Genomic DNA, 14,160 nt, shown 5'->3' with positions numbered 1-14,160 from the left:
ACACATGACCCGTACACCTTCCCCATAACTTCTAGAGATTACCTAGGACAGACAGAGAGAGAGAGAGGAAAGACAGACAGACAGAGAGACTGAGACAGAGAGGGGGAAGACACAGATACTGTATAAAGATCTTTCGAGAGAAGACAGAGATAATGAGGATGTCTTTCACAGGTGTCATATAAAAAGCCAGGCTGCAGGTCTGTAACTATAGTGCTTTAACAAACCTTCACAGCCTCAACATGGAGTTGAATGGACTAACAGAAACAACTCACAGGAAGGGAAAGGAAAACCTGGCCTTTGACTCAGAGGTAAGTACCTGTTATACTTGGTTTGCGATAAATATGTGGTAGTGGTAGAGAAGCACTCGTATAGTAGGCTAGGAATGGCAGCACAACACAAATGACCTGGTCACTGGTCAGCAAAGAATCTTTTATCAGACACAGTTTCAAACCGAAGAGAAATGTCATACCAATAGCTCAGTACTTCATGGAGAACTAATTTCTCTTTTTGTCTTTTAAGTAAACACATGCCACTGTGTGTGTGTGTGTGTGTGTGTGTGTGTGTGTGTGAGTGATACCAACCACTTATACATTGATTGGATTTTTTATTTCACAGTATGCAGAATGGATACATTTCAAACAAAAGCACAAGTCAATACAAAAACTGTTACTGTGGACGACACCATGATAGGGCATTACACAACAGGGTCCACCATTTTCAATTCATCAGAACATTTAGAGACCTATACAGATAATTACACTTCTATACAAAAACAGGAAATCATCAGGAAGTAAAAAGGGAAAAACATATACAGTAAAGGGAGAAGGGGATCGGGGGGGGGGGGCTCAGAATGTATTTACGGGGGCCAGTTTGGAATTGCAGGCGTCCATAGCCGTACATACCTAGCCTGGCTAAAGCCAGACCGAATTGGCCGTTACCATCTCAGAGGTGTGCTATAGGTGTAGATCTGTCCTTGGGCATACGCGCCCAAAAAGGCAGCAAGGGGGCAATGTATTGTTGTGTCTCCGCTATAATTGGCAGGAGGCGGGACTACTGAGTGACATCATGCCTATTGTACCTTGAGAACACATGCCATGATTTTGTAAATGTAACTCTAACGCACCTATGCTATTTGGGTCCTTGTATGCATCTCCTTTGTGTGGACATATATAAATGGTTGAAATGTGTGTGTGACAGGAGCACGGTCAAATATATATTGATCTGGAAAATGCACAGGAGGATGCTGAAAGCAGATTTGACAAAGCGGATGAACATAAAAAAAGGTTTGTGGCAGGCAAACTGATGCAATCCATTTATGTCACATAATTCCCTAAATGCTTTCTACAGTAAATCATCAATCTAGCCTCTTTGTCTCTCCTTCTGTCAATAAACATGTACCATGTCCACAGGTTCTTGGAGCAGAAAATCGAGGCCCTCCAGGATTATGTTGAAGAACACAAAATGAAGATCAAGATGATTACACTTGTATTTCTAGTGACGGGTAAATAATCTACATACATTTTTCTTTATGTATAGCTCAGTACTCAAGATGAGTTTTTTCCTTGTGGGCCCAGCATGATAAACATTGAATTTATCTGTATAAGTTACATTTGCAGACTTGTGACACTGCCACATAAATGTGTGAAGTAATGTATTTCCTTGTATAAGTATATAAGAGATTAAATAAATTTCACTCGTATGCCACTAGAATGTGGAACGCCCTGACAACAGCCATTAAGAAATGTGCATCTCTTGACTCCTTCGAAACCGCTCGCAAAGAGCACCTATACGGCTGCAATTCGAAACTGGCCCTCGTAAGAAAATAGTCTTGAGTTTTCAGTAGTAGCCCGCTTTGTACCCGTTTTGTACAAATCAGCGTCGTGGTTGCGCTAAAACAGGCCAAGTCGCATCACAAACACACACACACACACACACACAAACGTCCTGGTGGAGACCTGTGCCGAGAAGGGCACTTTTTCTAGTTTTATAAATAATTTCATGGTTCTGATTGTAATAGACTGAAAGAGGTTGAAACAACATAAACACACACACATGCACCAGCCACGCACGCAGCCACGTATGTATAAACGCACACACACACACACACACACACACACACACACACACACACACACATATTGTGACCTGCATACTGTATGACTCAATATTTATTATCAATGATTAGACTACTATTTTATTAGCCTGACACTATTTATTGTGTCAGGCTTTCTGTGATAGCAGGCTAGCAGACGCTGGAATGTGTTCAGTTCAAGATAACCTCACCTGATAAGATATCAGGTGAGGTTGCTTATTCATGAAACTTACTTCCTTAATTGTTCTTCCTTCGCAGGATTGCACTTTAACCCATTAAAACTTCAGTAGTGCTCACACTTTCATGATTTGTCAATTTTTTTTAAAACAAGCTCGCAACATGATGAATTTGAATAGCCAATGCAAAACTCACGGACCATCAAGGACACAGATGGTTTCCTTGTTTATTGGTTTAAGCTGGGGGAGAAAACATGAAACTGATCTGTTAATGCAGCACTTTCTCACTCCCAACATGCATTGCTTGGACAGGACCTCGGGTCAAAGCACTGTGTGCACCTCTTTAAAGTTCTTACACACTGGGATCATTTATGTTGAGAAATTGGTTTGTCAAACGTACATAGAACACAAATATATTAATCATTCATAGGTAGATTTTTCACTGAATAAAAGCATCAATCTGTATCTGACAGAGGCATCACCAAATTTGTTAATACTTTGATGTGAAATATTCGTCAACGCTATATCATATAGTTTATTTGTCGCGGTACTGGTGTATAAAGACATTTAGCATCGCCACATGTTGCATAATGCAGACCGTGTAGACTCTGTGTCGAAAACACCTTTAAAGACATTAAAACAAATCAAAGTCCACGACCAGTGGTGCAATGTCCACGTCTGCTGAGTGCCACACGAGTTGCATACCGATGGGCAGGAAATGATCCGTCCTCGTCGATATATGGGACGTGAACATTCATTCCGAGAGCAGGTGTAGGTCTGTAGGAGTAGGAGATGGCATTTATGTTTGAAAAGATTTTCAGCTGTGCACCCTTTCTATTTCTGTTATAGTATTGTTATATTCTTTACCAAGAACATCCTTTGCTCGGTGTTCTGTGTGTCTGTGCATACTGCATAGCACATCAAATTGCCTTGTCTGCCTATGTGATGTGCAGGTTTTCATGTGAATACTGTATATTTAAAAACATTTACAGGTGTCATTGCTATGGTGATAGCAGCGTGCATCATAAACCTCCACCGTGCCGTGGGGCTGCTGGTCATCACCTTGGTGACCGTGTTCTTTGTGGCTTGGGATTGGGCAGTGGCACACTATGGTGACCAAGTGTGGGAGGGGCTCCTTCCTGTCAGAAAGGTCCTGAGTGGGAATTGGAGGTGGATCAGATGGTGAGTAAAAGGAGATGCTGCAAAATCTAGAGAACTTGTCTCTGCATACAGTATACGAAATCTTCAAAGTTGAAAGACAAGAGGCCGATTCGAGAAAAGGCCTTTTAAATCAGTAGTTCTCACACAAACTTTTAAAGAGGTAGTGCTGCTGCGCCGTATCCCCCCCCCCCCCCCCCCCCCAAAGAAAACATGATCATCAGGTACTATGATTTTACTAGGAGAAAGATTTTTGTGGACACAGTACACCCACCACTTCATTAAGTTTGCCTGGTGGGTGTTGATGGGTGAACTGAAGCTGCACCCACAGCTGTTGTTGTATGATAAAGGGGGCCCTACTAACCCCTCACGTTAGTTTTTTTCACGTTCGTTTTTTAAGTCAGATATAACTCATGAGTAAACATCCCCTTTTTTACACAAAAGAATAGTAAAATAAAATTCAAAAGATTTTCTTAAACATTAAACTTTCAAGATTAGTTTCAGATTGTTTAAAAAATACATTGATTAGCTTCTCTGGGCACAACAGAACTGCTCATTTACCCCTTTGTTGTTTCCAGCTCTTGTTGGTAACAACTAACAAGACCCCCCCCCATCTTCCTCCCTTGTTCTCCCTGCCCTAGGGTGATGTGTGTGTTACTGGTGGCAGGGATGGTGTGCTGGTTGGTGTTGGACACAGCCAAGCAGGGAACTAGACAGTTGGTGTCCTTTGCTGGTCTGCTCTCATTCATCTTCTTAATGCTGCTCTTTTCCAACAACCCGTCCAGAGTAAGGGATGCACACACACACACACACACACACACACACACACACACACACACACACACACACGTACACACTAGGCCTGTCAAAAAAAATCGATTCGAGTTAGAATCGCGATTCTAATGCCGTCCGATTCAGAATCGATTCTCATTTTTCCAAATTTTTTTTACAAATGTACCTGTGCATGCAATGCATTATGGCCTGGGTTTCTGCATAGTGCATTTACTACCAGCTAAGCTAAGCCTGCCAATTGTATTTATTTTACACCTGTTAATATTAATGTATTGTTCTGGTATTGAGTGAGAAGAGATTTTGTAACTTTTGTACTGGTTCAAATTTGTGCAAGCTAAATACATGAGACATCTTACTCTTGGATTTAACCTTTGTGTGTTTAAATCATTCAGTTGATAAAACCTTTACAATTATACAAGCTTTTTACTAAATGTACTCTGCTTTCATGCCAGAAGACTGGAGTAGATCATGCTAAAATTCTATTTAATTGTTTTTAATAAAATAAAATAAACTACTTTAGAATCGGAAAAAATCATTTTTGAATCGAGAATCGAGAATCGAAAAAATCGAAAAGATCGTTTTTGAATCGAATCGTCACCCCAAGAATCGGAATCGAATCGAATCGTGGGACACCTAAAGATTCGCAGCCCTAGTACACACGCATGCACACCAACTGCATTCACCCCAGTTTTGCATTTGCACCGTTTTAGATGCCTTTATTTTGCTTTTAGCAATTAGCTGAAATGTGTACTTCTCTTACATTATTCTTGTGTATATATTCTCCTTTTTAGTGCATTGACTTGGGAATTGCAAACCTAAAGCTGCAATCTGTAAAATGCATCGGATTCATTGTCCAACTCAGGACTCCAATGCAAGAAATCCCAGATGTTTCACCCCCTACTGTATATACCAGACTGTATGTCTCTCAGTGAGGGCCGGGGGATGTTAGTGGCGTGTTAGGGACATCTCCTGACCACTCCTTGGAGCTGCCTTTAAATTGTGTTTTCCCCCAAACGTTATCCTTCCTCGATCTAGACCAGAGCCACTGCCAGTACTGTAGCTCGCTGTCTCTGCCTCTTCTCCTAGCTCCTTCACAGCTTTCCACAGACTTGAGCCTGTCATGCCAGCGCTACAGAGCAGTTGGACTACTACTGCCTTGCCGACAAAATCCCTGCTGCAGACTTCCACAGGGTAAAGGCTTTCGATCCAGACTTTTGGCACTCCGCCGCCAGCTTGAGGTGTTTCCTCTCATGGGCTGCTGTCATCATGCCCTCTTCCCAGGGGATGACTCTTCTCTTCACAGCAGACAATCTCTCTTGGGAAGACCAGCTGAGGTCATTGCCCAGTCTGAGAATGACTTTCGCCTGGCTTGATGAAAGGTGCCCAACATCTTTCCAGGAGGTCTGTCAGCTTTCCCCGGTGCTCCCCAGCCTAACCCAGTGCTACCGGTCTGCACTGACCCCATTACCTCTCTGTGTTACCGACTGGAGATGGCATTGTATATCTCTGCTTGTACGGATAAATACCTTGCGGCCTGTGTGGATGGGGACTTTCACACTTCCTATGAGATGATCTGCGGACTCCTTCAGCTACAAGGCATGGTTTTCAAAGGGAGCCCCAGAATATTCCATCCAAAGAGACCTGCATCCGAAAAGCAGCTGGAGAAGCCCATTCACTTCCTGATGTACTTGGTACCTAGATTATCCATCCTGATGACCTGAGAAGTGGGGATATCTCAGACATTTTGTTGCCAGAACTAGTATTTGTCAGTATGTGCTTATAGCACCACACTCTGTACTTCCCCGGCAGCTGGCGATGATTGATCTTTGCCTGTATGTTTTTCCTATCAGTCTCTAGTGTACTGTAGGCTACTGCTTCCCTAAACCTAAAGCATTAAAACATGTTTTACAGCTTTAATTTCACCATGACAATAAAGGGATTGAATTGAACTGACACATGTGCACATTCAGTTTATGTGTGCTTTCTGCAGGTGCCGTGGCGTACTGTGCTGTGTGGTGTTGGACTGCAGTTTGCCTTTGGTCTTCTTATTCTCAGGACAACAGTCGGCTTCACTGCAGTCGACTGGCTTGGAAAACAAGTGGAGGTACAGTACGGAATGGATGCACACACATGCGCGCTCACACCATTATAATATGGTACAACCAGTAAGACGCCTGAGTGCACGCATCCGCCTGGGTGACAGCAGACTGCTGGGCGAGCGCTGGCGCTTTGGAATGGGGGGTCAGATCAACATATCCACCTGGGTGAAAGCAGACTGTGCTGGGCGAGATCAAAATATGGAATGAGTTCTGTACTGGCCATATAGCGTGTCTTGAGTCAGTGTTGTTATGAGGCTTGGAGTGTCCAGCGACCCACGACAAAAGAGTCCAGCGACCCATGGCAAAAGTCAATATGCTTTAGACAACGAATGATGGTGTAACTGTAGGCATTCGTTGCCTATTGACCCGCATGTGTGGCAACCACGCATGCGCAGTAAAGCAACCATGCATGCGCAGTAAGGCTGTAACTGGGAGAACGCAAATAAACGCAAATAAACAGCGTTCAGTTTGTTAATTTGGAAAAAGGCTTTGTGATGCTCTGCAGAACATGATGGTCGAAGTATGTGTGCAAAATGCAGATGAACTGTGCAAGTGAGGGGAGCAGGGGGGCTAGGACATTCAGACACAAACACACACACAGACATTTCGTCATTTATATTTTTAGATGAATCTTATAATCAGAGTCGTCTTATATTTGGCACAATTCAGTAGGATACTATTTTGTATCCGTTTGTAGAATCGTAATACAAATCTTTTTTTTTTATTGATTGAAAATGTTTTTTTATAATTTTCCCTATAATGACATGCACAAAGTAAGAATGCCAAGTTGAAAGTGGTTCACACCTCAGCCACACAACCATGTTGTATTGTAAACTCATACAAAGACATGCACACCTAGTAAGCTAGTACACATGCTGTACGCAGTGGTTCCAAAACTGTGGTGCGTGCACCCCTTGTGGTGCGCGAGTGCCTCCTAGGGGGTGTGCGACATGAAAAGGCTAATGGGGGTGTTATGGTTTTATTTTAAATATATTAACATATGTCAATATATGGCAAGTATATGCAGAATATAGCCTATGCTGCATATGCCATATTCAGGTTCATACTGTATAGGCATATACTGTGTGTAGATAAATAGGAAATATATGTCTCTATATAGGTTATGCAATTCATATTTCCATGTGGGGGGGGGGGGGGGGGGGTGCATCAGCTAGTTTGGGAGGTAACTGGGTGCATGGCCAAAAAGGTTTGGGAACCGCTGCTGTACAGTGTACACTAGCTGAGCTTGATTTGTGAAAGGAGAGAAACATTTCAGTTTCAAAAGGTTAGATTTGTCTTTCACTTCCACATAGATCTTTCTGTCTTACACGGATGTGGGCTCTAAGTTTGTCTTTGGTGAGAGTTATCAAGACCACTTCTTTGCCTTTAAGGTATGATGCACGCACGCACGCACACAAACACGCACGCACACAAGCTGGCAACAATAATCAGATGAATATATTGTAAAACTAAAAGCACCACTACCACACTGCAAAATCTTAAGTGTTAACTTCACACTCTCAACAGGTGCTGCCTATCATAGTGTTTTTCTGCACCGTCATCACCATGCTCTACTATGTTGGCTTCATGTCCTGGCTCATTCCTAAGGTAAGAGAGTAGTGCTTATCTTTGTACTAAAGGAATAGTAAATCTCTCCTGTCATTGAGCTAACAACTATATTTGGAGTCACATTGCTCTCTACTGGCAACATTGGTATATTGTACATGGATGGCAACACTGGTGTAGTAGTGCTGATTTATTTTATACAGATGTTGTGTAACTATATATCGTATACGTCTATCCTATATTACAATTGCTGTAGGGGTCCACTGTGGATGGTGAACGGTGCCCTGGTATGGAGAGTATTTCAGCACGTAGACAGTTTATAAACCTGGCTTGTTAATGATGATGTCACATTCTGACATAGGTTTGCAAGAACATGCAATGGTCTATAGTTGCTGTAGTAATTTTTTACTTTTCCCCCCCAGGTCGGGTTCATAATGGAGCTAACGATGGGGACATCTCCAATGGAATCAATGGCTGCAGCTGGAAACATATTTTTGGGACAGGTGTGTAAAATGTTTGACGGAATGGAATGTCAATGTCCAGAGAATGTCAATGTCCACAGGTTTCTCAATCAAATCTGAACAATGTCTTTGACTATGACCGGCTCAGAGGTGACTTCACCTAGGCTATAGGACACATTATATTGTATTTTATTATGCAGTGTGTGTGCATGTGTGTGGTTCCCCAGCCCTCCCTAGTGGCTGACTGGTTGTGGCCCTAAGCAACCACATAGACTGTTATGTCAGCGACCTGCCCTGACTGCAGTCTACACATAGAATACTAGTTAGTAGTTATATTGTATTAACATACTCTACCAATCAGATTGGTTAAATAGTGTTTTAGTCATTAAAATAAATTACAGATTGCAGCTTTAAACATCACAAAACCAGTGATTTTACACAGTAACATATAGGAGGGATTTCAAATTATTTCAGCCAGTTGATTGAATCAAGCACATTTGCACTAAATATGAAAATAATATTGTGCTGACGTACGTGCGTGTGTGCGTCTCTCTCTCTCTCTCTCTCTCTCTCTCTCTCTCTCTCTCTCTCTCTCTCTCTCTCTCTCTCTCTCTCTCTCTCTCACTCTCTCACTCTCTCACTCTCTCTCTCAGACGGAGTCACCACTCCTCATTCGTCCATATATCAGTCAGCTGACTCTGTCTGAAATGCATGCGGTGATGACAGGAGGTTTGGCCTCCATCGCCGGTAGCGTTTTGGGAGCTTTCATCTCCTTTGGGGTGAGGAGACGGGGAAAGTGGAAGGATTGAGCAGGAGGAGAAGACATGATGATGGTGTTTTTAAGGGTTTTCACCACATTTGGGTGAGGAGAGAAGAGACGTACGTGCCTGCCAGCTAGGGAGGTGTGCAAAAAAGCAAAAAACTGTTATCCAGCTGTAACTGGTATAAATGGAACCAATGGCTTGGTTCCAGGCTTAAAATAATGAATACAAATATTTTCAGAAATCTCGATGGGGAAAAATGAATGTAGTTTCTGTGTGTGGAACCACAAAATGGCCTCTACTGCTATGCCCTATAGGGCAGGTCCTCCACTGAGACCATGTACATCCTTGAATGAATTTTGCAGTTAGCAAAGCAGTGAAGGGACATGTAGGTGAAAGGATAAATGAATATGGGCTTGATGACAGCTGGCGATTTGATGACGGAAGAGAAATGAAAGGGTCTCATTGTTGTTTTGCCTGTTTTGCACACTGCACAGGCTAGCATGACTATGGGACTAGGTTAGCAACTCTGCAGTCACCAATTTCCTGTCAAAAGAGCTACAAGATAATTTCTCTGAGTTCAATGCCCCCCCCCACACACATACACACACTCCCCATATTAGGGTGATTTCACGTTTTATGGGACATAAAAGTGGACGGCTACATAACGATCTGGTATCTGCAAAAAAAAGGATTGGATTCAGTTCAGATGCATTATTCCCTCTCTCTCCATTACTCCCTCTCTCATACTCTAGATTGCAGGTTCCCACCTGTTGACAGCATCCGTCATGTCTGCCCCTGCCAGTCTGGCCATCGCTAAGCTCTTCTGGCCAGAGACAGAGACCCCGAGGATAACAGCCAGCAAAGGCCTCAAACTGGCCAAAAGGTGAGAGAGAATGGAAACAATGTGCACACACAAACTGAAACAAGCTTGTGTTGTCATGATCTATAGTCTAGATTATCTCACCCCTTCCTTATATCAAAAGTATAAAGTCTACATTATACTGCGTCACTCGCCAGAAAGAAATTGATTGAACTGGGAAACAGGTTATTTTCAGCGGACTACGTGGCCATACCACAAAATATAAATGAACAATGAGAGAGATTGTAAGCTCTGTGTTATTGTCCACAGTGACTGTAGGAACCTCTGTCTTATTGTCCACAGTGACTGTAGGAACCTACTGGAAGCAGCCTCGTATGGAGCTTCTTCTGCTGTGGTACTGGTGGCAAACGTTGCCGTCAGCCTCATCGCCTTCATGGCCCTGCTGGCCTTTACCGATGCTGCCCTCTCATGGCTGGGAGGGATGTTCGACTACCCCCAGTTGAGCTTCTCGGTGATGGGCACACACACACACGTTTGCATGGACACACACACACACACACACACACACACACACACGCATGGTTTCAAAATATCCTTTTCTCAATGAGGTAGAGACACTGATATAATTCATGGAAACACTAACTGTCTCTCCCCCACCTAGGTTATCTGCTCTTACGTGTTCATGCCTGTCTCCTTTATGATGGGTGTTTCCTGGGAGGACAGCTTCATTGTGGGGGAACTTATTGGACTTAAGACGTTTTTCAATGAGTTTGTGGCCTATGAGAAACTGGCTGATCTCATTAAGTTAAGGAAGGCTGGTGGGCCTGAATATGTGGACAACGTTAAGCAGTATATCTCTGTGAGTGTTTGTTCTGCCTCTGGTTATTGTGTTGGTACTAGTGTATTTATTTTCTTGTCTATTTTGGTACTTTTACACCCCCCCCCCTCTCTTAGCTTCGTGAGCCACAGTTATGAACAGCCATAGATTAATAACCTCTCATTAATCTTATGGAATAGCTAGCATTCATGCATTGTTGTAACTGATTGAATAGGTCAATGCTATAGTAGCATAGGACATGGTGATCCAAAGGCTACTGCACACGTGAATGAAAATTTGAAATGTGTGTACTAGGTGTAGTATACTCTGAAAAAACAAACAAACGGTTTCATTAGATAATGTGGCAGAATTAAGGATGTCCATATAGGAGCCTTTACTGCCTTGGTATAGGAAAGAAACTGCAATGTTCTGTTCATTCTATTTGGGATGCAATTCTAATCAATGTCCAATCATGAAATCACATAAAATGACTAAACTGCCACTCACACATCACGTTCATTGTTAAAATCTGTCTGTGATTGACGTCAGCATTGGGAGCATGACTGCTCCTCTAAATGGCAATAATGATTGCGCCCAAGACATTCTATTGTCCTTGTTTCAAGTTCAATCCGCGCATAATCTTCTACACAATGTGTGCATTCCTCTGACATGTTGTTGTTATATGTGCCATACAGTAGAATAATTTTGACAGAATCACAACCAATGAAAGAGACCGTCAGAAAAATGTGGACCAAAGCTGTTTCTTGCTCCTCAGGTCCACTCTGAAACCATAGCAACCTACGCTCTATGTGGATTTGCCAACTTTGCCTCCCTGGGGATGTTGATTGGAGGACTGTGTGAGTTCCACCCTATATCAAAAGCTGTTTCCACGTCTGTGATAGACAGACAGGCAGACAGACAAACAGGCAAATGAAAATCCAGGCCCCCCGCGGCGTCCCAATTTTACAGAAAGTGTGACTACCGCATTACCGCAATCTGTGCTGCATTTAAGGACATTAATGAGGGAGGGACTTGATGACCTTGTTTGCCACATTCACAATATTGTTGAATTGAATTTTATGTCTCACAGCCAGATTTCAAATCCAGGCCACTATAAAGGGGGAAAAAAGACTCCATAAAGTCTCCATTTCCACAACTAAATGCTGTTTGTAAGAAAATTCACACATTTCCTTACATTTTTGTGAATAGTTTTGTTAGAAACCAAATTTAAATTTACAGTTGGTTAAAATCTACTACTTCTTATGGACACACTAAAGCATAGCATTATGCTTTAGTGCGTTTTTTTTATCGCTGATGCATAGGTTTAAAGTGGTTAAACAGATTTTTATGCTATATATGGACTAGCTATATATTGTATTTGTATGTTGTATCTTCTGTTTTTGTCATACTGTTGTGATGTTTTTATATGTGGGACTATGGATGGAAATACGCTTCTAAAACTACATTTCATAAATTTGATGTCATGTAAATAACATTTACATGACATCAAATTTATTGCACATGTATTGAATGTTCATTAATGTGAACTGTCTGTCCTGTAAATAAACAAATTAAGTATGAAGTAAATTAAGTATAAATATTCACCCATTTAGCTGAGGACTCCCTAGAACCCTTCCAAGGACCCCACTTTGAGAACCACTACACTAAAGAACAATGGTTTCTGTAAACATCATTGCTCAAAGAGAAAGAGTACTAGTTAGTACCAGTAAGACGCGGGAAGCGAACGCAGCTGAGACCCTGCAGATCATGTCTGTCTGTCTGTGTGTCTGTCCCGCTGTTACTGTATATGTGGACCTGGCCCCTTTTGTGCCCATATATGGAGCTGATGATGCAACACACTCCATATTTGGAGCTGCTTTGGGGACTCCTTATATGGTTATGGCTGAGTCATGGTGACGTAATCACTCAGCTCCATATATGGGCACAAAAGCGGGACAGACAGACAGACACACAGACAGACAGACAGACAGACTTGATCTGCTAGGTCTCATAGTAAGTGCTCACTGCGTTCGCAATAAAATGTATAGACTGGAACAGCTGTACCAATTGAGTGTGCAGCTGGTATACAGTATTGTTGTTCTACCATTGTAACATTGGTTCTTCTCCCCCAGCGGCCATGGCTCCAGACAGGAGGTCTGACATCTCCAGGTGTGGCATAAGAGCACTTATTTCAGGCACAGTTGCCTGCTTCATGACTGCATGCATCGCAGGTGACCATTCTCTCCTTTTTACTTTAATTTTTGCCTCATTTGTTCTTTCTGTTTCTCTCTTCCCTCGTTCCCTTCATTGTGTCATCGCACCGTTCTTTCTTGCTTTCTTTTTTGCTTTTTCCCTCTTTTCTACAAGCTTGTAGATCGGCTATTTTCACTACTTTTGTGCGACACTCTTGCATTAATTTACAATACCTTCCCACAGAAACAAATCCTATTCTGTGCGTTCCTAGGGATGGTTTACTTTAAATGTCAACTGTGAAATCCTCATTCTCTGTGTGTGTGACTGACTGTACTGGACATACAGCAGTAGAATTTAAATAATATGTTCACGTTGTGCATTTCTAGGAGTGCTGTATGTTCCACGTGACTGCCAGCAGTTACTGAACACACTGTTCAGCCACAACCACACCAATGTGGCCAACAGCACAGAACTAGCCACCTGTTGTGCAGAGCTATACATCAGGTGTGTGTGTGTGTGTGTGTGTGTGTGTGTGTGTGTGTGTGTGTGTGTGTGTGTGTGTGTGTGTGTGTGTGTGTGTGTGTGTGTGTGTGTGTGTGTGTGTGTGTGTGTGTGTGTGTGTGTGTGTGTGTGTGTGTGTGTGTGTGTGTGTGTGTGTGTGTGTGTGTGTGTGTGTGTGTGTCATAGGACCACAATGGAAACAAGAGTCCAGTACGTTTTTTTTGTGTTGTCCTTTTAGCCTACATTGCATACATTTTGTATTGATATTTATGTATACATGGCATGCCTGCGCCTGATATACGTATACTGTATATCTGCTCTTCTTCCAGTGTGACCGTGTCGGGATTCAATGAAAGTGCGGCTGCTCTGCGAGGCTGCTGCACTACCATGCCCTCCACACACTTCAACTGCAGCGTAGTGCTTTAACCTCCAACCACCATGCACACACATCGTAGTGCTTTAAACTCCAACCACCATGCACACACAGCGTAGTGCTTTAACCTCCAACCACCATGCACACACATCGTAGTGCTTTAAACTCCAAACACCATGCACACACATCATAGTGCTTTAACCTCCAACCACCATGCACACACATCGTAGTGCTTTAACCTCCAACCACCATGCACACACATCGTAGTGCTTTAACCTCCAACCACCATGCACACACATCGTAGTGCTTTAAACTCCAACCACCATGCACACACAGCGTAGTGCTTTA

General features: G+C 42.7%; 1 protein-coding gene across 1 annotated transcript; it reads left to right on the top strand.

Moving 5' to 3' along the window:
* Positions 1 to 1,392: 1,392 nt before the first annotated feature.
* Positions 1,393 to 13,865, top strand: LOC308316942 (solute carrier family 28 member 3-like; the record flags this gene model as incomplete). Its single annotated transcript, XM_080765734.1, has 15 exons — positions 1,393 to 1,501; positions 3,261 to 3,450; positions 4,068 to 4,212; positions 6,209 to 6,322; positions 7,631 to 7,708; positions 7,845 to 7,925; positions 8,306 to 8,386; positions 8,998 to 9,123; positions 9,861 to 9,991; positions 10,271 to 10,439; positions 10,590 to 10,787; positions 11,521 to 11,602; positions 12,878 to 12,976; positions 13,325 to 13,442; positions 13,769 to 13,865. 15 exons carry the CDS (start codon positions 1,393 to 1,395, stop codon positions 13,863 to 13,865), a joined length of 1,818 nt encoding a protein of 605 aa, XP_080621860.1.
* Between the last annotated feature and the right edge of the window lie 295 nt (positions 13,866 to 14,160).

This window comes from Protomyctophum bolini (genome assembly GCF_963924005.1).
Source record: "Protomyctophum bolini genome assembly, chromosome: 6".
Taxonomy (NCBI): domain Eukaryota; kingdom Metazoa; phylum Chordata; class Actinopteri; order Myctophiformes; family Myctophidae; genus Protomyctophum; species Protomyctophum bolini.
Note: the sequence above shows the minus strand (reverse complement) of the source record. Positions and strands in the feature narration are given on the sequence as shown.